This window comes from Synchiropus splendidus, chromosome 14, assembly GCF_027744825.2.
Source record: "Synchiropus splendidus isolate RoL2022-P1 chromosome 14, RoL_Sspl_1.0, whole genome shotgun sequence".
In the NCBI taxonomy this organism is placed as follows: Eukaryota; Metazoa; Chordata; class Actinopteri; order Syngnathiformes; family Callionymidae; genus Synchiropus; species Synchiropus splendidus.
In genome coordinates this window covers 9,209,854-9,233,604 of record NC_071347.1, presented here as the reverse complement: position 1 = coordinate 9,233,604, position 23,751 = coordinate 9,209,854, and the positions used below count along the sequence as shown (strand labels likewise).

General features: G+C 41.7%; 3 protein-coding genes across 6 annotated transcripts; 1 reads left to right on the top strand and 2 right to left on the bottom strand.

The window, feature by feature from the left end:
* Positions 1 to 55: 55 nt before the first annotated feature.
* Positions 56 to 7,769, bottom strand: LOC128770398 (gliomedin-like). Of its 3 annotated transcripts, none has more exons than XM_053884808.1 (22): positions 7,371 to 7,769; positions 6,408 to 6,456; positions 6,296 to 6,313; positions 6,161 to 6,232; positions 5,966 to 6,055; positions 5,659 to 5,775; positions 4,510 to 4,599; positions 4,348 to 4,425; positions 4,221 to 4,283; positions 4,060 to 4,116; positions 3,902 to 3,979; positions 3,759 to 3,830; positions 3,508 to 3,594; positions 2,808 to 2,882; positions 2,608 to 2,691; positions 2,478 to 2,543; positions 2,345 to 2,413; positions 2,092 to 2,145; positions 1,938 to 2,003; positions 1,371 to 1,499; positions 1,168 to 1,312; positions 56 to 1,097 (listed from the first exon to the last, which is right to left on the bottom strand). In XM_053884808.1, exons 1-22 carry the CDS (start codon positions 7,677 to 7,679, stop codon positions 635 to 637), a joined length of 2,331 nt encoding a protein of 776 aa, XP_053740783.1. In that variant the 5' UTR covers positions 7,680 to 7,769; the 3' UTR covers positions 56 to 634. The 3 variants fall into 3 exon arrangements, with proteins under 3 accessions (XP_053740783.1, XP_053740784.1, XP_053740785.1); XM_053884809.1 differs by having other exon boundaries at positions 4,233 to 4,283; XM_053884810.1 differs by lacking the exon at positions 4,060 to 4,116 and having other exon boundaries at positions 4,233 to 4,283.
* Positions 7,770 to 8,369: 600 nt separating this feature from the next.
* On the top strand, positions 8,370 to 15,726 carry LOC128770399 (brain aromatase). Of its 2 annotated transcripts, XM_053884812.1 has the most exons (10): positions 8,370 to 8,754; positions 12,053 to 12,200; positions 12,462 to 12,612; positions 12,689 to 12,843; positions 12,940 to 13,116; positions 13,191 to 13,305; positions 13,381 to 13,495; positions 13,561 to 13,723; positions 14,231 to 14,475; positions 14,536 to 15,726. In XM_053884812.1, the coding sequence occupies exons 2-10, from the start codon at positions 12,065 to 12,067 to the stop codon at positions 14,785 to 14,787; spliced, it is 1,509 nt and encodes a 502-aa protein (XP_053740787.1). In that variant the 5' UTR covers positions 8,370 to 8,754; positions 12,053 to 12,064; the 3' UTR covers positions 14,788 to 15,726. The 2 variants fall into 2 exon arrangements, with proteins under 2 accessions (XP_053740787.1, XP_053740786.1); XM_053884811.1 differs by lacking the exons at positions 8,370 to 8,754; positions 12,462 to 12,612 and having other exon boundaries at positions 12,108 to 12,200.
* A 173-nt stretch (positions 15,727 to 15,899) lies between these two features.
* ap4e1 (adaptor related protein complex 4 subunit epsilon 1) lies at positions 15,900 to 23,405 on the bottom strand. The gene is made up of 21 exons (XM_053885417.1): positions 23,118 to 23,405; positions 22,810 to 22,881; positions 22,616 to 22,739; positions 22,420 to 22,493; positions 22,034 to 22,155; positions 21,809 to 21,968; positions 21,533 to 21,699; positions 21,390 to 21,463; positions 20,963 to 21,085; positions 20,778 to 20,887; positions 20,571 to 20,710; positions 20,221 to 20,333; positions 20,023 to 20,141; positions 19,620 to 19,922; positions 19,034 to 19,145; positions 18,854 to 18,977; positions 18,351 to 18,582; positions 17,714 to 18,226; positions 17,457 to 17,647; positions 17,209 to 17,366; positions 15,900 to 17,078 (listed from the first exon to the last, which is right to left on the bottom strand). The coding sequence occupies exons 1-21, from the start codon at positions 23,256 to 23,258 to the stop codon at positions 16,918 to 16,920; spliced, it is 3,333 nt and encodes a 1,110-aa protein (XP_053741392.1). The 5' UTR covers positions 23,259 to 23,405; the 3' UTR covers positions 15,900 to 16,917.
* Between the last annotated feature and the right edge of the window lie 346 nt (positions 23,406 to 23,751).

Below are 23,751 nucleotides of genomic sequence, written 5' to 3'. Positions count from 1 at the left end.
TAGTCTCTGAACAAAACAAAGCAATAATGACATCAAACGGAATATTTTGCACCACTGCAATTTATTTCAAAAGACAAACTCAAGAATCCAGTTGTTGTGATTTGTTGAAAACATTGTTGATGTGCACAAAGTCCATGAATGCATCCCAGGATAAGCGAGAACTGATCCCACTTACAGTAAATTCTGTGAACATGGAACTGGAACATTTCCCCGGTGGAAACGACAAAATACTGCTCGGCATATAATAACATTAAGTGCAGATATATTCCTGTTTTGCCAAATAATTGAATCAAACAGGTTCTTTTCAAAAACTCAACATGTGCTGTGAATAAAAGAATTTTAGAATGTTTTTAAATGTTCACACATCAAAAAAGTTGTGATATGTTTACATAACCAGTGTTAAATTGAAAAAAAAAAAAAAAGAAAAAAAGAAGACCAATAAACAATATTAAAATAGACAAAAGCAGTCTGGATGTATACATGCGGTACATAGAGTGACATGAGGTCTCAAGAATAAACCTAAGACACACAAACAACCAGTAATCTTTAACAATCAACTGAATACATACCCAGGTATTTGAAAATGTATTGAAATATTTGGTATCTGAAATACAAATACTGTGTAAGTCGATTTCTACGCCCGTGCCAGTCGAACACTGCACATCTTAAAATGACTGCTGTCCCACAAGTACAGCATCTCTTTGTCGGGATAGTACGACAGCATAGACAGAATGCCACTGGCTGACCTGAAATCCACATTGACATCAAGTGAAATGTTTTCCTCTAGATCAAAAGCATAGGTCACGCTTCTGTCTTTGTCATCTGTGATGTAGACAACACCGCAGAGGATGAATGCGTTTCCTGCTTTACTTGTCGGGTAAGCTACATTAATGATCCTCTCCACCCTGAAAGACTCTGAGTTAAGTTTGGCCACCATGGTGTTGTCTTCTGTGTCCGACGCAAAGATGACCCACAGGCTGTTTTCGTCCACTGCAAACTTAAAATAAGTCTTTGAGTTCCGGAACAGATAATTCAGGTTGTTGTATCTGCACTGCGCCATAGTCAGAGTGGTTGTTCTTCCGGTAGCCAGGTCAAATCTGGAGAGAGAACAAACACCATCAGGCAGCGTTTTATTGTGATGATGGAGGGAAACGACACGTCACTTACTTCACTAGATTGCGAGTCCCAGCTACATGAAAGTAGAAAGAGCCGTTGTAGACAACATGGCCACAACCCTGAAAATACGTCCTGAGGTTGATTGTTTTGTTGTTTGTAAATAAAACCTTGCCACTGAACTCTGTCAAAAGTCGACCTGGCGAGAACATTACAGTCAGTTTGGTTTAAAGCACATTTCAGTGGATTTGCAGTACCGGAAAAGTGTTCAGCCAGCCAGTATCGATGGTCTTCACTCGGATAATAAGCATCTGACATGAGGGTCCCAAAGGTGCTCTGCATGTTGAGCCCTTCTTCCGAGCATGTTATTGCCTGAATACGACATTCTTGGAGGAAGACACAGCACAAATATAGGGCTAAATACTGTCAAAATCTCAGCACTCCCACAATGTTACATTTACGTAAAAACCACACCTGAATACAGATATTTGATCTGAAAAGAAAATCTATTGTGACTTATTTACCACTAAGGCACCACAAAAGTGAGACACAGTCAACAGCCTGTAAAAACACATCAGCTCTGTATGAGAATAAAAAAGAAAAATGTAGCCGGTATCTGTTTGCACTTCAGGAATTTTAATTCAAACCGCTGCTGCTGTCTGATCAAGTGGACGTCATATTTTAAGACGCATCTTTACTGCCTCCTTGTGGTGATCTGTGCAACATGTATTAAAAAGTGCAACGTACGAAGCGAAAAAATAAAATGAAATTAAAAAAACAAAACAAAACAAAAAACGTCTGTCGTTCATTGACATTTTACTCACCAGACATTCTCTCATCAACCCATCTGCTGTTAGATACATCATCATCTTCATTTGTCGAAATAAACTCTAAAGGAAAAGATTAAATAAATAAGTGAAAACAAATGCGTGAAAATGCAGATTTGTATTGAAAAATGAGACCATAATGTCACCATACCTGTTGCGTTATACATCATACTGCCATTGTACGGCTGCACACTATTGTTCACCACTAGAAAAGATTATAGTGGAAAAAATATAACAATAATAATAATAATAATAATAATAATAATAATAATAATAATAATAATAATAAACATTCCAAAAAGATTCAAAGGAAAAACATTAAAGTATTAGCAAGCTATAAGTTATTAAAAAAGTTGAATAAAACAAGTAACAAAAAAAAGGAAAAAATAAATCAGTATACATACCATTACCCAATGAATTTGCATCATTCATTAAGTGTGTTTCACTTTGTGTGGACTCAGTGGTCATTACAACTGTGAAATTTAAAATGAATAAATTATCCAGGTTCATTTTAATGGTGCTAGCAGAGCATCTCACCTGTACTGTGATCTGTTGTTTGCGTTTGGATGTCATTGTCACCTGCCCATGGTGTGGTCTCACTTTCTGTAAAAGCAAATACATTTGAATATAAAGAGCAGGAGAAACCGATCTGCAGGACGAGACTTACCAGGTATTACACCCCAAATCACATTTGATTCAGTGACTCCGGAAGTAGTTAGACTGTGTTCAGATGTAGTGAGTGTTGTCGATTCTGCAGAAACAAAAACTAGTCTTTGTCACCTTGTTGTTTGTTATATGTATCACCTGCCAAAGGTGCTTTATTATCGCTGCCATGCCAACTTCAAACGTCCATCAAACGTTTCCCACCTGTAGACAACTCTGGTGTTGTCGTATCAGTCCAGAATCTGTTTGGAAGGTCAATCATGTTGTCATTGGAGTCATCTAAAAGGGACGCCAATATTGTGAATTAAAAATAAAAACATCAATATATTACATAATGAATGTCATAAATGTCACAGTAAAGTGAGTCATCTCCCCAATATCACTTGCTCAGGTGTCTGCCTACAAGCTAACCAAAGAAATGTTCACAACACTGACCCTGTTAGTTCTGATGAATAATGGAGAAGCAGAGTGAAGAGAGATTTCCTCTCGCCACTCAGGTTTAAGAGAAAAAAAACATCTATTTCCTGATCAATCCCACTTGAACTCAAGTACTCAAGATGTAAACATTCGCAAGGTGCAAGCCACTAAAGTTTAGTGGCAGTTTAATGGCATAAAAATATTTGCCACAAGAAGCCACATTTTTCAATTTGAATGAATTTGGTATATTACTGAATCAAATGATGGACCCATACATACATTTAAACAACAAAATATTGTTTATTTTGCATCAGTTTGACAATAGCACAATAAATCACGATGGTGGCAGTGTAGCGAAAAAAAACAACCCTGAACAAAAGCAAACAAAAACTGCTTTTGTTCGCTAATATATATGTATATATATATATATATATATATATATATATATATACAGTAAGTTTAATAACTGTCGGCAGGTTCCTCTCACCTGTTGTTGTCGCATGTGTGACAGATGCGGTGCTGCTGGTTCCAAGATCATCTTGATGGTCGTAGTCTGATGATGAGGCTGAAAGGTCTGCAGGGATTTGCATTTTAATGTAAATAACCACTCGTACATATCGGTGATTACTCATAGAGCGATGATCCCGTTCAAGATCAGTGATAAAAGTTTTCAACTTCAGACAGACTTTCTGCTTCTGAAATCACATTTTCAGTAAAACACACAGACGTTTGTGTCACCTCTTGTTGTCGCTGGTTCAGTCACACTTTTGGTCTGGCCTTCATCATCCTGAAGATCTGGGGACACAATGACTGCAGCAAAAGCAATACATGAATAAGGTAAAACAACATTTAATTAAAAAAATTACACCCAAACTGCTTACATGTGGAATTTACCACACTTGTTCCGTTATCCATGTTGCTTTCATTGAACAGGTTTACGTCCGTTGCAACCCTATAGTCTGAATTTTCAAAAAGGGGAATAAAAGCAATACAAGTGAACAACATTTTGACGTTTGTAGTCAGCACATATATTTTTCACCAGTGAGGGACGAGGTCATGTTCATTGTACTGTTCCTGGGAATCGGAGAATGAGTGTCTGAGAAGAAATACAGTTACTGTGTTTAAGAAAGTCTCAATAACTGAATGAGTATGTTTATCAGTAAGTAAGTATAGGTGGTACCAAGTCTATAAAGTGCATACCATTTCCCTCACCTCCATCAAAAGAATTTCCACTGTCATTGAAGACGTTTTCTGGATTCAGACCTGCATAAATCAAACGAAATATGTCAGCCATGTTTATAAATCATGAACGTTATGAGACACCTACCACTCTCCATGCTGATGTTAAAAAGCATCTCAGAAAGAGATGCATTCAAGGCATCTATGACCGGAGCAGCAGGAAATGCTTCAGGAGGAATTACATGTCCAACAGGAGGAGACAGGTCATAAGGATCAAATCTGAACTGGAGAGTATCAAACATTTTACTACCTGACGTGTGGTTTGCCCAGGTGGTTGTGTTCAACTGATCTGTGTCATTCTGTGTCTCTTGAGTTGTTAAAGGAATGAGTGGCTCCGAATCTGTCGAGGGTAAAATGTCAGCTTCAACTAAAAAGACGTAAACATGAAGACCCCTCGTAACATGGCTGACATGACCACAAAACGGCGAGACACCCAAGGTGTCTGAAATGGCTCGAGGTAGTTAGATGGGATGAATATTGTTTTCACTGTTTATATTTTGTGGAACACTTTCTAACCATTAATAAACCGATTACTTTCGTATATACGGTGCAGTTAAGGATGGTTGGGCTGCGAGCACCCTTTATTTTACACCTTTGTGTCGTGAGGGCCGCGAGACGCTCAGTTTTAATACATTAGCCACGTATGGTGGCTGTAGTGTGTCACTGAACTGGCTTGACAGCTGCCAATCTGTGATAGAAGAAAAAATGATGAAAAAAGTGATTGCACCCCCCAACAGTAAAAACTGTTCATGAAAGCACCTGTTGAAGTAGTTTTGAAAAAAACTGTAACATTTTATGGTAATACTTTAATTTACACTTTACTTATATCTTATTTGGAGTTTAAATAAAATATATTATTTTGATTTTATGATATATTTAGACATGGTTTTATTATATTTCTTTTATTCATTTTTTCCATTTTTCTCATCAAGTGTATTATTTTTTCTTTTTTTCTTTAGTAAATTTGATGAATGTGACTTGCGCCTGGTTCTCCTACTGGTTTGGACTTTTCTATGACAAATATAATTGCGATGTTCACATGGTTTCATCTCATTTTACAAGGTTTTGGTTTGTTTACGTGTAAGTAGATTAAATATGCTTATTGATCACAAATGAAGTCAAGAGTAATGAATCAGTTCTATGACTTGAATGGGCCCTGGGTCCGTGTGTTCTGCCCTGGGATCAAAATGGTTAAGAACTGCTGGTTTAGAGTGAACTTTCACTAGACATTGCTGCTGAAATATAGTCTCAACAAGATGCAAATCAGTACTGTATGATGATTAGTTACTGGCTACTATGCTGGTAATACACAGGAGAATAAGCTATTTATATAAGTTACTTATTCATGGTGACATGTCTTCCTCCAGTGAAACCATGTTGTGTTTTAAGAGGTCCTTACCAGCGGAGATATTTCTTTGAACAGCCTGTTCTATAATGTGTTTGGGAAGGCAGGGATCAGCACAGGATAGACCCGGTGGTCCCTGTGGCCCAGGTGGACCTCTTGGACCTGGAGGACCTTCATTTGAATTCAGACAACATCATCACATATATGCAAACTTTAAAACACATTCTATATGTGTGAGCACAATGATGACAAAGATTTATTTTGATACAGATAAAAAAGAAATGGATAAACATTTGCTGAAGACTATTGTTTAGTTGAGGTGTATTACACCTGAGTTACGACAACTGAGTGAAAAAATTACCCTCGATCAGAATGTCTGTTGCCTCGGCCTTCAGTGGCAGTTGTCCTGGCTCTCCCTTAGGTCCTGGTTCTCCTCTTTCCCCCGGGTGACCTGAATAAAACATGAGGTTGCAACCTGACAACTCAAAACAGCTATACAGCAAGATTATTTTCACATAGTTCACTGTTCTCTGATTCATCACTGCATCTTCCTCACCTCTTCTTCCACGTCTCCCCTCCGGTCCTGGCAACCCAGGAGGCCCCTGAGGTCCTTCTCTTCCTGGCAATCCTGGGAACTCAGAAGTGTTAGATTAGAGCAAATGAAATGGTGCCAGGTAGTGAATCTGCCCACCTGGGGGTCCAGCTGCGCCTGCAAATAATAAGAGCAATAAGAATCACTCAAACATCATGTGCCAGAAAAAAAAAAACATCTCTCTAAACGGATGAGTAATAGAGGAGCTTACCTTGGCAAATGTCACTGGAGATATTGCACAACTCGATCATCGACTGAACCTGAAATAAGACAAAAAAAAAAGAGCTCATTAATTCAACTGATCTTTCCCACGACCAACACCTCATTATTCCATGTGAAAAGATGAATTCATGCTTAAGATATGAGGGGGGAAATAAAAGAGATTAGAAAGTTTGTTTAGTTCCTAGTGCTTAACTTTCAGACCAAATAAAAGAAGTGGTAAACCGATCACTCTCTGGAGATTTCCCTGAGACTCTGACTGACTTGAACAGATGTTAAAATACTTGACTTTGCAGCGCCATGCTACCTGTTGTGCAAGAATTGAAACAAAATAAACAAAAAAAAACGAGACAGATCAGGCACTTTTTAGGGACTGATTTTAGTGTTCTATGGACTCCATCAGACGATCCATAACACCAACACCAAGGACTTTAAATGACTTGCATAAATCCACAGAAACATCACCCTCGATCGATCAGAAACATTTATTTGGAGAGTGAAGTCCTCAAACACGAGGTGTTGGATTGAACGCAGTCGATTCCTGTTGTATCCTGCATGCTTTGGTTTGACATAAACATAGTATTAAGTGTTCAAGGCTCTGACTCAGTAAGTGCACCTCGTGCACATCATGATAATGACACCATCTGACCCGTGAAACCTGGGGCCCAGGTCACTGAAGTAGTGACTCCAAAGTGCTGGCTAGATCCAAGGAACGTGTGCACAATAGACATTTGGACTGCTTCTTCAGGCTCTCTCCCAAAAACAGGCCGCAGAGTAGTTTCTCACTGCATAGAGACGGAGACAGCACAGACTGGAGGAGGAAGGGGCGGGACACTTAAGTTTGACAGAAGTATCATCATCATTTTTGAAAGATTGAACAGTGCTTTTGCAGTGAAATATAGGGTTAAAAACATAATAAAACTTACTTCAAATAAAAAGTACTAGAGGGTCTTACCTGCATCAAGGACGAAGCCATGAGCGTGAGCATGTCCTTGTCATATTTGTCCATCATATCCGAGGGCTCTTCCTCCTGGTCCCTTCTCTGGCGCCGCTGAAAGGCCTGTCTCGGTTGCATGAGCTTTTCTTGCAGGGTGCACTTCTGCGACATCAGCTGCATCTCTGCGTCCAGTCTCACCACGTCACGCGCGAGCTGCTGGTGTTGAGCCAGCAGGTAGACCAGACCTGCTGAAACCAGGAGCAGCAGACCACCCAGTCCCACCAGCAGTGCTCTCCAAGCAGGGGAAAGTCCATTCTTCTCCGTCATATTTCTGCACTCACTCTGCGATCCGCTTCTGATACGGCGTTTAACATTCACAAGTACAGGCAGCGCCGCTCTGTCAGACTGCCAGCAAATGAAACATCAGTGGAAAACTAAACTGCTGAAGAGCGATAAACATGTCAGAATCTGTACGTGACCTGTTACACAACAACACGCATCTGGGAAACTGTTTTACATTTTGTAGCAATGAAAGGAAATATTTCCGCCACGACACAAATCCCACCACTTTGGGTTTCCCCTCCTTCATTACCGTCCTACACAGAGACACACAAGAGGAACATTATTTGGCACACAAAGGGACTCTATGGGTTTCCAGCAGAACATAATGTGCTCGGCTATGACAAAACAGAAATCCTTTTTTTCCAGGTTTTGTGTTTTATAATGCATTTCATAATGTGCTTTTATTCAAGAGGAACACCCTGTTCCAAAAAAAGCCTCAATTATCCGCCTCAGTGTCAGCAATAAAAGCTCACCTGCTATTCAACCCTGACCATGAATCACTTCGAGCATCAATAATTCCTGCCTATCACATGTCAAAGCTTGTACCAAGATCAACCAGAACAAGCAAACAGACCATGTAATAGTTAATTGTTTGGTCTTTTGTAATTGTAGAGTCATCAGTGCCTTCTTTTGCCAGTGAGCTGCTGCTGCTGCATAAATCCCGTACTTGTTAGACTGGGGTCACTGTGACCCAGCTAGTTCAGTCCCCCCTGAAAAGCCTCCTTTACTTGAAAGATCTGGACACAGTTTTTTTTTTCTTCACAACAGAGCTGGATGTGATGTAAGTCTTGCCAAAAAAAAAAAACCTCATTCAAGACCTTCACTTTTTCAACCTTGCTAATTAAAGAGCTGGCTTTTTTTTGGACTGGGTTCTGTTTGGAGCAGCTACTTAGTCTGGGTTGTGATATTTGGGTCTCTGAAGTGTTTCCCAGGACCGCGTGAGGACATTTTACTTACCACGCAACTCTTCAGGGAACAGTGCTAGTCTTCAAAAACCAGCTGAAGAATTCCTTCATTTCTCAAGTCTCTCATCTGAGCTGAGGAGGACAACTCCAGAAAAGTAAGGCGTCCATCACACTTCCTATTTGTGTAGTCAGATGTTTATCTTATGTTTCTCTTGTCTTCAATGGGTGAAAGTGGCTTCTGTACTGCAAGGTTAAACCAGTCGCTGTTTTGGGCCATGTAGATTAAATGAGTTGTTTAAAACTAAGATTGAAAATATTGGATTAGCACAGCAGGAAGACTGATTATAAATTAGTAAACAATGACTAAATGAACTTAACAAATGACTTCATAAATGGATGGATTAGTAGACTGAAAACCCTGACGATATGCAATTACTTAACTAATAGTAATGAATAATAAATCAGGGAAATTCATTGATGGATAGATGCATTCAAGGATGGATGATGGATTCATTGATGGATGGAGGGGATGGATTGATAGATGGATGCATGGATGGATGGGTGGGTGGGTTGGTGGTGGTGTGTATGGATGGATGGATGGATAGATGGATGCATGGATGGTTGGGTAGGTGGGTTGGTGGTGGTGTGTATGGATGAATGGATGGATGCATGGATGGATGGGTGGGTGGGTTGGTGGTGGTGTGTATGGATGGATGGATGGATGGATAGATGGATGCATGGATGGTTGGGTAGGTGGGTTGGTGGTGGTGTGTATGGATGGATAGATGGATGCATGGATGGATGGGTGGGTGGGTTGGTGGTTGTGTGTATGGATGGATGGATGGATGGATAGATGGATGCATGGATGGGTGGGTGGGTTGGTGGTGGTGTGTATGGATGGATGGATGGATAGATGGATGCATGGATGGGTGGGTGGGTTGGTGGTTGTGTGTATGGATGGATGGATGGATAGATGGATGCATGGATGGATGGGTGGGTGGGTTGATGGTGGTGTGTATGGATGGATGGATGGATGGATAGATGGATGCATGGATGGTTGGGTAGGTGGGTTGGTGGTTGTGTGTATGGATGGATAGATGGATGCATGGATGGATGGGTGGGTGGGTTGGTGGTTGTGTGTATGGATGGATGGATAGATGGATGCATGGATGGATGGGTGGGTGGGTTGGTGGTTGTGTGTATGGATGGATGGATGGATGGATAGATGGATGCATGGATGGATGGGTGGGTGGGTTGGTGGTTGTGTGTATGGATGGATTGATGGATGCATGGATGGATGGGTGGGTGGGTTGGTGGTTGTGTGTATGGATGGATGGATAGATGGATGCATGGATGGATGGGTGGGTGGGTTGGTGGTTGTGTGTATGGATGGATTGATGGATGCTTGGATGGGTGGGTGGGTAGGTGGTTGTGTGTATGGATGGATGGATGGATGGATGCATGGATGGGTGGGTGGGTTGGTGGTTGTGTGTATGGATGAATGGATGGATGGATAGATGGATGCATGGATGGGTGGGTGGGTTGGTGGTGGTGTGTATGGATGGATGGATGGATAGATGGATGCATGGATGGGTGGGTGGGTTGGTGGTTGTGTGTATGGATGGATGGATGGATAGATGGATGCATGGATGGATGGGTGGGTGGGTTGGTGGTTGTGTGTATGGATGGATTGATGGATGCTTGGATGGGTGGGTGGGTAGGTGGTTGTGTGTATGGATGGATGGATGGATGGATGCATGGATGGGTGGGTGGGTTGGTGGTTGTGTGTATGGATGAATGGATGGATGGATAGATGGATGCATGGATGGGTGGGTGGGTTGGTGGTGGTGTGTATGGATGGATGGATGGATAGATGGATGCATGGATGGGTGGGTGGGTTGGTGGTTGTGTGTATGGATGGATGGATGGATAGATGGATGCATGGATGGATGGGTGGGTGGGTTGGTGGTTGTGTGTATGGATGGATTGATGGATGCTTGGATGGGTGGGTGGGTAGGTGGTTGTGTGTATGGATGGATGGATGGATGGATGCATGGATGGGTGGGTGGGTTGGTGGTTGTGTGTATGGATGAATGGATGGATGGATAGATGGATGCATGGATGGGTGGGTGGGTTGGTGGTGGTGTGTATGGATGGATGGATGGATAGATGGATGCATGGATGGGTGGGTGGGTTGGTGGTTGTGTGTATGGATGGATGGATGGATGGATGGATGGATGGATAGATGGATGCATGGATGGATGGGTGGGTGGGTTGGTGGTTGTGTGTATAGATGGATGGATGGATGGATGGATGGATGGATAGATGGATGCATGGATGGATGGGTGGGTGGGTTGGTGGTTGTGTGTATAGATGGATGGATGGACTGATGGATGCTTGGATGGATGGGTGGGTGGGTTGGTGGTTGTGTGTATGGATGGATAGATGGATGCATGGATGGATGGGTGGGTGGGTTGGTGGTTGTGTGTATGGATGGATAGATGGATGCATGGATGGATGGGTGGGTGGGTTGGTGGTTGTGTGTATGGATGGATGGATGGATGAATGGATAGATGGATGGATGGGTGGGTGGGTTGGTGGTTGTGTGTATGGATGGATTGATGGATGCTTGGATGGGTGGGTGGGTGTTTGTGTGTATGGATGGATGGATGGATGTATGGATGGATGGGTGGATGGGTGGATGATGATGGAGGGGATGATGGCTAGATGGGTGGGTGTTTGTGTGTATGGATAGACGGAATGAAATGGAATTATGGATGGATGGATGGATAGTTGATGAATGAATGGGTTCGGTGATGGATGGATGGATGGACAGGCCATGCATAGAATAGAATAGAATTCAGCTTTATTGTCGTTGTGCATGTCACAAGAACAGAGCGACGAAATGCATTTTGCATCTATCCAGAGGTGACTCAGCAAGTGCATTAGAAATATATGGTATATGATCTCAAGATTAATCTGCTGAGCATTTACAGAAGTGCAATGAAAGATATTAAGTGCATGTATTCAGATGTCATGAGGCCAGGTCCTGGAGTCTGATAGCTGCGGGGACTCGGCTATTCTGGTACCTGATGGTCTTAGTCCGGATGCTCCTGTAGCGCCTCACTGAGGGCAGGAGGGTGAACAGTCAGTGTTCTGGGTGACCGGAATCTTTGATGATTCACTGATGGATGGATTATGGATGCATGGCTAAGATGATGGATAGATGGGCTTGTGTGCATGGATGGATGGGTGAATGATGGTTTCATTGGTTTGTGGATGATGGATGGATGGAGATATGTATATGACTAGATACAAAAGAGGAAGTGTGATTGTTATTAGTTCCACCTACACGTTTCTCATGGGAAGCTCAACTGCCAGGGCTCATAACCACAACTCTCCTATGTTTCATTAAAATAATACATTTCCTGCTTGGCAATGTGTCTCCAACAGCTGTATTGAAAGATGTTGCCCCAGGAGAAGCCGACCAGTGGGACTGTCATGGCAGAGACAGTGTCTGAGGTCGGCACACTGATGCTTCTGCTGCTGCTCCTCTTTCTGCTCAGTGTTTGGAGGAAGAATAACAAGTCTCAGATCCCAGGTCAGTGCGACGTTACAAGGTTTTTCTTCAGGTGATCAATTCTTGACTGTAAAAGTGAAGATCAAGGGTCTTCAATATGATATCACAGCAGTATGTTTGGTCAGAGCTTGAGTTGTAGATCAGGCGAGTGACTGATACAAATCTAAACTGGCCAGACGTAAGGCTGCTTCATCCCCCGGCTGAGAGAGAAATGACTGCAGCAGTTTTATGCAAAGCAAAGTATTCTCAAGTATCACAGCATAGTCTCTGCTTCCCTGCCAGGCCCGCCCTTCTTAGCAGGACTCGGCCCTCTCCTCACCTACAGCAGGTTTATTTGGACTGGGATTGGAACCGCATGCAACTACTTCAACAACCGATACGGCAGTGTTGTGCGTGTGTGGATAAATGGCGAGGAGACCATTATCATTAGCAAGCAAGTCCATGCTTCAAGAAAACAGTTGCTGCTGTGGTGCACTGGCCACCAGTTGAACTCTGCGAGTCTCTTCCAGGCCCTCAGCTGTGTACCACATCCTGAAGAGCGACCTCTACGCAGCCAGGTTCGGCAGCAAGAGAGGTCTGGAGTGCATCGGCATGGAGGGAAAGGGAATCATTTTTAACAGCGACATCCCACTCTGGAAAAAAAACAGGGCCTATTTCATGAAAGGTCTGTCAGTCAACTATTTGTATTTAGCCCCTGTTCAAAGGTGACATCGGATCCAGGCCTCCTGTATATTCATCAAGAATGACTTTGCCTTTGAAGCTCTGACAGGACCAGGCCTCCAGACGACGATAGCGACGTGTGTGAGCTCCACTAAGAAACATCTGGACAACCTTCAGGAGATGACAGACTCCTCTGGACACGTGGACGCTCTGAATCTTCTGAGAGCAATCATGGTTGAGGTCTCCAACAGGTTGTTCCTCCGTGTTCCTCTCAAAGGTGGGTGTTCTTCTCACCACCAGTCCAGAAACATCCATCTTCTCACGTCATGTTTGCTGTATCTCCAAACGCAGAGAAGGACCTGCTGCTAAAGATCCAAAAGTACTTTGAAGCTTGGCAAACAGTCCTGATCAAGCCGGACATTTTCTTTAATATCGGCTTTCTGTCGAGCAAGTGTATAAAAGCAGCGTAAGTTCTATACACGCGCTAATGCATGGACGGTGAGTGGGCAGTGACTTCCATTCTCTGCGGCTAATATTCCAGTCGAGAGCTACAAGATTCTATGGAAAGTATTCTGCAGCTGAAACGAAAGATGATTAATGAAGCAGAGAAGCTGGACGACAATCTTGACTTTGCAACTGAGTTGATTTTCGCTCAGGTTTGTGTCCACGGCAACGCATCATCTTAGCCGTGTGCGTTGCTGAGCATGGTGACCTTTGACAGACCCGGGGCGACCTCTCGGCAGACAACGTCAGACAGTGTGTGCTGGAGATGGTGATAGCAGGCCCGGACACGCTCTCTGTCAGCCTCTTCTTCATGCTGATGCTGCTGAAACTGAACCCAGACGTGGAGGAACAGATAGTGGAGGAGATGAAGGCGGCCATGGGTGAGTCCTCTGACCTGCCATCAACTGACTCACCAGAGAATGAGCGACAGTGGTGGAAAATGTGATGCCTTCTTACACTGTAAACCAAACCACAAATACAGCATGTTTTTGTTTAGATTTTGGCTGAAGAAAAGTAGAATATTTTAATGACCATAAACCAATAATAATAAAATAATAATAAATTATGATGATTATTATTCTTATTATTCTATTATTCTATTCCTCAAATTATTAATTTATTTTAATTTTATATTAAGTTGCATTTAGCTCCCTATTTCCATATGCATTTAATTTTGGGGTAAATGTATTTCCAAAAAACATTTAACTGCTGCTCCATTTTTTCAACATTTTTTCAAAACAATTACTTGCAAAAGACTTTAAATATTAAAAGGTACTGAATTAAATGAACTTATTCACGTTCATCAAAGTTGATGAGCTTTTGTCACTTTTAAGCCATTGTTTTTCCAACTGTTTACGAGTGTCTATATTAGCATTTTTCACCTGCAGGTGGAAGTGGGGACGGACATGTGGATTATTCAACATTAAAAGTGCTGGAAAATTTCATCAACGAGTGCTTGAGGTTTCATCCCGTGGTGGACTTCACAATGAGGAAAGCACTGGAGGACGATGACATCGGTGGCATCCACATTAAGAAAGGCACCAACATTATCCTCAACATCGGGCTGATGCACAAGACCCATGACTTTTTCCCCAAACCAAAAGAGTTCAATTTGGTCAACTTTGACAAAAACGTGAGTCTGACAAACAAAGTGGTGCTGAATCCCTGTGGTTACAGACCTTTTTCCTGGCAGGTTCCAAAGCGTTACTACCAGCCGTTCGGCTGCGGGCCTCGCTCTTGTGTGGGTAAACATATTGCCATGGTGATGATGAAGGCCATCCTGGTTACTCTGTTGTCCAGCTACACCGTGTGTCCGCGACAAGGCTGCAGCTTTAGCAGCATCAAGCAGACCAACAACCTGTCCCAGCATCCAGTGGAGGACGAGCACAGTCTCACCATGCGCTTCATCCCTCGGACCGTGCCTCAGCCACACGTGCAACACTGAGTCACCAAGAAGTCTCCTGAACACTTACTATGCTGTATGCATTGTTCATGGCTGTCGACAGATGAAATAGATAACAGATCAAAATTTTCATCTGAATTAATCGAACTAAAGCTGAATTAACTCGCGATTATTGGCAAACTAACCATTTTGCATGAGTTTAAAATGCATCTTAAAGGGACATTTCATCGACACATGTGGTCATTAATGCTTACAATGTGCCTCTGAGGTTATTCTGTGCATGAGTGTTCTTGACAGTATTGGGTTGTTGGGGTCAACAAATGTTTGCATGAGGAAACCATTAATGGCTGCTATTGTGTTGATGACATCTTCCTTTACAGTAAGTTACATTTAGAACAGGTGGAAAATGTGTGATAAATTCATCATTTCGTTCTCAGCTTTGGTGCGAGATTAAACATTTCTATTCGATCTACTGACAGCACTAAAATCATAATGACCACGGCAGACCAGGACGGCCGTACATAAGCATATGAATTCATAGGGCAGGGGCCATTTTCTTTGGATATAGAAGAAGATAATATCAGATAAAATATGTTCAAGCTTGATTCAAAGCTTTGGTCAATAGCGTCGGGGTCATGTGACCTACAGTACATGAACCACAGATTTCTTCTTTAAATCTGTCTATAGATAGGGTTATAGTTATAGTCATAAGGTATAAAATGGAAATAGTTTAACACAATAAAAATGGTTGATCTTTTACTTTTGATTTACAGTGCATTGCATTAAAAACATTTCATCCATTCTTCATACAATATATTCAAGCAGCTTTGATGTTAGGAGTCAGTCAACTGTAAACTTGACATTATAAATATAACAAATCGTAAAATCTGCAACAGGTATTTCCGCATATATTCTCATGATTTGTGTGCAAGTGAACTGAACTTAAAACCTGTTTTTTTCGTATTACCTGTGAATATAAAAATGTACACAACAATATAAAACATAAATAAAAATGAAATAAAAATAATAATATTGGAAATGGATCTGTGTTAATGTATCACATGTGAAAATTATGACTGAGAAGTTTGTTCACCAGGGTTTCAGGTTCAGTTGGGGTGTCCTACAGTCAGATAAAAACACTCTTTGTACTTTCTCCAAATATTAGATTTATTGAGTTCAACGCATTGCAGAGACAGTGATTTTGTTTTTGTACCACAGGCACAATATCTCAGCATAAAAATAAGGCATTAGGTTTTCAGCTCTACATCAAATAAAGACATGCAACATTTTAAAAACAATTATGCCATGGCATCATTAGACAATCCATTTCCCTTTCCCTGTCAATGACATTGAAAATAAATCTTCAGGAAAAAGAAAATACGAATAAATAGGCTTGCATTGATATAAAAATATAGCCAATACTATCGACTAGCAATGATAGTGCATGTTCGTGTTGCCATGGACGCACACAGACACACAAACACACATGAGGAAGTTTCAGCAGAATCAAAATGTAAAAAATATTAATTGTACTTCAAAATAGTAATTTGTGACATTTTAACAAAGTTCATAATTGTATATTCAATGACTATACATTTTTAAATTTGATTCACATATTTGTGATATTTTGTCGCATAAAGTTTTATGTTCAATAATGTGAAGTCGACATTAAAAAACAGCTAGACTGACAATGTTTGATCCTGAATGAAGGCCAACTGCCCGACGCGTGTCTGGGCAGGCTCTTTTGGATAGAACACGCGACAGTTAGGTTTCATTTTGACCCAAAAACTTTTAAACGAAGATGGAGGCTGTCAAAGTGACAGGGAAGAAAACTTGTTAAAACATGCAAGATCCTCAATAAGAATAAGGCTGAGCACAAAAACAAATAGTTGTGAGCATTTCAATTTCTCTGGAGCCCTTTTATGAGTGTTACGACATCAGTACAATTGTGAAAACAAACCAGTTGAGTAGTTAAGCCTGAGAATATGAGAACACTCACTTTAAATACTGCATTCTATAAAGACTTGGGTTGTCAGACACTGGCGATGTAATACATGACCTATTGTGAATAGGATGGATACAATGTAAACATAAGGAAGCTAAGATAGCCATTACTTGTTCTTCCTCCTTCTCTGTGTGCTGTTGCTTTATTGCGTCTGCAGCTCAGTGGTGTCACTGCTCCTGCACAGCCCTCTGACAGTGGTAAAGCAGGCAGTCGGGCAAGTCTGATACTGGTGACCGCAGCCACACGGCCAGGGAGCCGGCATGAACTCGACAGTGCAGCAAACAGGGCTTATCATTCAGCACCCGGCACGCCACGATTCCCTCTGTCCCTGTCGAGAACAAATGCATGTTGTTATGGCATTGAGATTTAATTTAATTATTACAGACAATACAACAACAATACACCAAAGTACGACCACGCTCACACAAATGCTTCAGAGCAATCCACAGGCAGGTTACCTATGATCTCCACAACATGGAGGTGAAGCTTCTCCTTCAGCACATCCAGCGTGGCTCTGAGTGGCTCCTGATCACTGACCAGGGTCAGGTTTTGTTTTGTGTCATTAGAGAAGTCCAGCCACATTTGCCCATACTCCTCAGTGGAGACCAGCAAGGGTCTGTTCAGGCACACAAGCAGGAACTCAGACTGAAGCATAGTGACCACTTTAAAGTTAAAGAAAAAAGCCATGTGCCCCTTCAAGCATTACCTGATGAAGCAGGTGAGAGGAAGTTGATAGGAGAAGTTCATTGTCTGAAGAGCGCCATCGGGTGTTTGAAAGGACACTAATCCGACTACTGGAAGGTGAACTGCAGGTCTTGTGACTGTGAGTGAATACTGGCACACTTCAACGCTGCGTCTTCTCACCTCAACGATGGGATTCTCAGACAGACAAGTCCCCTGAACAGACATGATCCAATGGTCAAGCATCAGCAAATTACGTTGTGATTTAGCTTCTTAGTTTACCTGCAGATCATCTGAGTCAAACTGTAGCTGCACGTGTTGAATGTTGGAGTCCAATAAGTTGGTGACAAAAACAACAAACACTAACAAGTCCTCCTTCTGTACATGACAGGCAGAAAGTTCCAGACTTTGGTTGGAGCACAGAGGAGTGATGTCAGAGCGAGGATCTCCAGTGCAGTCAGCCGGAAGTTGAGATAAAAGACTCAAGTGTCCGGCACTATTGTGCTCTTTGTTTTGAATTGGGTCAGAGGCTGCTGTTATGGCGTCCCTTGTGATGTCTGTGTCGTCTGTGCTTAAGGTGCCATTGGAGGTCCTTGACTCCTGAGGGAGTTCAGATGTCTGAGCTAATGTGGGTGATTGGTGGTTGGAGTTGAGGAGATCGTGAGACAGCAAGTTATCAGCACTAGCAGAAGCAGGGAGTGTAGTGTTTGACATTGTTTCCTTAACTTCAGCGAAGGAGGAGTGGGATTTGTTTTTTCGTCTGGAGCGTTGAACTGCTGGGTCGGACTTCTCCATCTGCTCAGCGAAAAAAGATCGGTCAGAAAACATAGGTGATACTTGCCTCTTCAATGCACAGTATGTCCACCAAGCTATGATAGAACAACTTTGACGATAATAGTAACAATAGTAATGCGCTCACCAAACACAGAGAACTTTGTGAGCCCAGGCCCTGGAAGAGAGAGGAGGCCAGTTGCAGCTTGTCTTGTTCTACAGATGGATGACTGGTGGCTTCAGCTTCCGCCTGTTGGCTCGGGGCCCGGACTGGACTGGGCACTTCAACCTGGGCTGTCTCTTCCGCAGGTCCCTTCTGGACCAGATAACCCTCTCTCCCCCATAATCTTTTCACTCCATCTAGTTTCAAAGTGGTGGAGCTGGAACAGAACCAAGTCAGTTACATACTTTATTATCTTGACTTAAACTCCTTCTGTCCCTCACACTATCCTCCTCCTCATCTACCTGAACATCCTCTCTAATTTTCTTCCTGTTTCCATGCAGCTCCTGTCTGAACCCCTTTATCTTCTCATTCCTGGCAGTTTTATGAATGGCTCTCTCCAAATATTGACCTATTCTGTTCATATGAGTGGACGGAAAAAGAGGAAACTGTCTACATTATTGTTGTGAGACTTCACAGTGGTCACATACCTTCCTTTGTGTGAGGGGTCAACGCTGTCCCCTGACAGACCAGAGCTCAACGACAGCAGTGTGGGCGACTGTCTGTCTGCTGCTGCGCAGCCAGACACACTGATGTAGGGCTGCAGGCTCAAAGCTGAGGCAGGACACAAAATGTCAGCACAAATCTAGGTCCATGTGAGTGTGTTTTACCTCTGTTTTGCTCCAGTTCCTCTTGCCGTTGATGTGGAGGCTTGTAAGGCGCTGCGCCAGCAGCCAACGCCTCCGACACAAATCCGTCCAAAAAGGAGAGTGAAGAATCGACCTGTAAACACCACTTGTTTTTTGCCTCAAGTAACAACAATATCATCAGTCATAATAAAAAAGAACTCTTTGTTATTAACGCCCTTGACAAGACGTCCCCTGTTTTGTTCCAGCCTTTTCCTTCAGAGCCTTTTGAAACTGAATTCACATGTTACCTTCAGGGGGAGCTAATAACACGATAATTATTAGGCATGTAAAGCTATTGCAACTTCCAAAAATCAGGTGTCGACATGTTATGTCTACTCATATATATATATATATATATATATATATATATATAATGAGTACAAGGATTCATCAGAGCAATTTACAAATGAAGAAGTTCTGTTTGAAGATTCTTGGCAATGGACAACATTTTGTTGCTAAGACCTCGTGTTTCTGTCGCTACTTCCAAACAAGCAACACAGAAGAACAGGGCAGGCATTCTCACGCGATATAACTTTTAAGAGGGCGATAAAGCAAAATGATTATTTACCTCCAGAGGTTGCATCGCGTCATGCCTAGTCAGCACTTGGGCTCGCAGTTCGGTATCAAGGCTGAGGTGCTGGAGCTCTTCAGCACGCTGCCTCAACACAGTGTCCATGGAGCTGCAGTATGATTCAAAAAAACCCTGGAGCAGAGGAGCCCCTGCGCTGCCCTGGCACAGCTTGGTCATGGACATCAGCACCCAGCTCTTTGTTTCACTGCTGCTGTGTTTCATGTCCAAAAGTTTTGCCAGAAGTGAGATGACTGTGGCAGAGTCAAGACCGTCCTTTAGATGGGAATATTCACCAAGAACCTGTGACGATTATATTATATTATTTTATATGTGACGCTATTATAGAATAGATTTAAGTAATCTAATTTGATGATGATTTCATTCTAAAAACCACACTCACCCAACTGATGACCTGGAGGAAACGCTGGGGCAGTTTATTGAAGTCACTCTGTAGCAGATTAATATATGAATCCACAGCAAACTCCCTCAACTCCCTGTTCTCCTCTTCGTTGTCAAATCCTGGAGGGAACATCATTAGATTTGCAGTTAGAACCAACATGGGGGCATGAAAAGCTATTTGAAGTAGACAATCCCTCACCCTCACTCATCAGTTTAAGGAAGCTGTTGGGAATATCAGGCTGCATTGTGTCACCACCCAGTGAAAACACTGTGTTCATGATGTCGATGAACCACTTGTTGTTTGGTGCATATGTAGACAGCAGCTTATAGGAAAATACATAACCAAGGACCAACAAAACATGGCTGCAACTTTTAACGTCTAATTTATAATTACATTTAAAGGTGTCCATAATGACAATTTGACATATTCATAGGTTGTTAGTAAGCAGTCTCAAGTTAAATAACATACCAAACTCTTTCTTACATATCAACAAGAGTTGAGTACCTCAAACAAACATGGGGGCACAGACATGCACAGGAAAAGGATATTTCTCTGCCAGCTCAGCAACCTTCCCCACCAGGTTAGTAGTTGTGTAGTCGTCTTCACTGATACGGAGAAACTCAATCATCTTTTCCACTATAACCGTGACATTTTGGGCATTCGTGATCCGGAAGAGTAACTCCACAGTCTAAACAGAAATAATGGATCAGAGTTGAAAAACTATTCCAGTCAAAATCCAAATAAAAAAAACCCACCTCACGCTTGATGATGAGATCAGAATGATCCAGACACTCTATGATGGTCATCTGATGCTGCAGGGCCAGTTTCGGATCCTGCTGGACGACATAGGTGAGTGCCCTTAAACCTGCAACACGGGAAATAAACTATGTTATGACACAAATCTTCAAACATCAGTAAACCACAACCGCAAGTAACTCACCTAAATATTTGAGGTTTATCTTTGGTGAGAGGACAAAATTCCCGATGCACTTCGCAGCCTTTTCCAAGAGTTCGGATTTGGGATGGATGGTGTAAATGCATTTCACGCACTCATATAATATTGCTGGATGCAAATAAAAAAAAAAAAAAACGTGCATGCATGTTGTAAGAGACAAAACACAGATTCTATGACATGAATGATGTCAAACTTGCTGTAATGACAGTAGTATTACTATATAATAATATATACCTAATAATAAAAATAATAAAATAATAAATACCTTTTCTAAGTATTCTGATTCTTAATCTCAACATTTTTATTATTTGAATTATAACATTTTTACACACTTATACATTTTTTTTAAAGAAAACTGTGCATAAAAAGTCTACAGCCATATTGCTAAGTTAAAAGTCAAAACTCAACTCACCATATGTGATATTATGGTTCAACTCTGCTCTTCTTAATGACTCATCCAGGACATCATACATGATCTCACTGGTGCTGTCAGACGAAAGAAAACTCTCAGTGAAGAACATCCAAAAATGCTGCAGAAAAGGTCGACTTAAATACCTCTGGTCATGTTTCCCAAGTAGAGACAGTATCCTAAGTAGCTGGATTTGAAGCCAAGGAGCAGGAACACTGTGATAGTTGTAGTCCATTGGAAGTTTCCCAGCCACTACCTGCTTCAGTATCGTGACGAAACTTGCTGCCAAGTCTTTATAACCTTCTGGATTCTCCTGTAAAGAAGAGTAGATCATTTTGATCAAACCTCAATGATGACTTCTAAAGGTGTCAAAACAAAATCAATATTAGGACATACAAAAAGATTTTTAGTTTTTATATCACCGTAATCATTTGAAGGTAGATGTGCAGCGATGCCGTCATCACACCAGGATCCTTGTCGCACAAGGCTTTCCGAAACTTGTTGTGGATGTGTTGAACTTGATTGGGTGCCATTAGGTAGAATTTGTAAAGAGCCAGCACAGCTTTCCGTCTAATGATTTCTCTAAAAAAAAAACAAGATATTGTCAAAATAAAATACACAGCAAAAGACAAAAAAAAGTGACTGACTTTGGGTGAGTAAGTTTTTCTTCAACCAGCGGCAGAATCGCAGGGATCATGTCTTTGGGAAACATTTGGCTTACAACAGTCAAAGCCATGCACACCTCCAGAAGATTCGTGCTCTGTAGATCCTGAAATCAAAGTTCATAAACCTCACCTTCTTAAATGAAAGTTGCAAGGAAAAGTTTGTTCTCTTGTTCAATCAAGTTTGAGGAACACTCTTACTTTAGCTATAAACAGAGCTTCATGTGTTAGATGTACAACAAGATTAAAATATCACTCATTAGGGTTTTTAAAAAAATATTTTTTCTTTACAATATAGTAATAATATCAAAGCCTGTCTAGATTTACATGCTCTAAAGCTGAAAATTACCAAACAAAAATCAATCTCTCACCTTTAAAACTGTATTCACAAGCAGAAGAAGTAACTCATGACTTTCATTCAAGAACAATGACACACACAGATAACCTGGAATCAGAAAAAATAGAACCCATAAGTCAGTAGAGTAGAACAGTACTATAAGACCAAATTTCTGAGTTCTATAAAACATTTTTTGTTCAAGTAAAAAGCTCCAGAAAAAAAGAACTCACCAACTCTTTTCTCCAAACCAGTGCCTTGTTGAGCCAGTTTGATGGCATGAATGTAGCAGAAGGAAGCTTCATAACCCAGCATTTCACAATAGATTGCTCTCACCATGAGCTCCTTCATCTGCCTCTGCAGATAAGACAAGACAATAATCACAAAATTGATTTATTCTTATTGGGAACAACCTGTAGACACAAACCATAGAGGTATAGGGTGACGATACTTGATCTTTGAGAGATGACAGTTCCTGTTGAATCAATTTCTCTTCTTCCTGAAGAGCAGAAATACAGATTCCTTTAATACAATTAGTAGGAACATCTTTCTTCGTGCGTTGTACAGGATTAGTCCGCATTATTTTAGAGAGGAAGCAGCGCCATACACCACTGTGAGCAAATATCTAAACGGCAAGGCGTTGTTCACTAAAGCAGCACAGCAAACTACTTCTGTCCAATGTAATGCAATGCATGAAGAGGTGGTTTGACAGACAAGAGGCATATAAAAACTCACATGTTTGGACGTCAGCTCAGTGATTCCTCGGATTAAACTCCCCAATTTGGAGGTGGAGGACAGTTTGGCTGATCCAGTCTGGGAGTCCAGAGACAGCAGGCTCGGGAGAGCAGTCAAGGTTCTCTCCACCACATCGCTCATGATGTCGGCCAATGCGCAACACAGGCAGCGGAAACAACTGCAACGACTCAATATTCACATCATCTGACCATTATGTCACGAACACAGAAACCAGGTGAGAGTCAATGTTTTGAAAAGCGAATGCTGACTCGTAAGTCCGCCATTGTTTTGATAGCGCAGCCAGGGTTGGACAGTGACGTCATATCCGTTCCCGCTAAAAACTTTATTGACATTGTAATGAGGCACAGAAAATTGACATGAAGGATTTGATGGTACTTTCTACCACATATTTAACATTTATTTCCACAAAATACGATGTTTGTCATCGACGTTTCTGTCCGTCGTTCTCCGCGGTCTGCGGATCAACGCGTCGTGATTGGCTGGTATGTACGGAATATTGTTTTTATTCTATGTGGCACAAAAATCACAATGGACATCATATTAGACAATGATACACCTCCAGTGATGTTTTTATTTAATCACCGGGGGAAATGTGCATCTACCAAGGAATTTT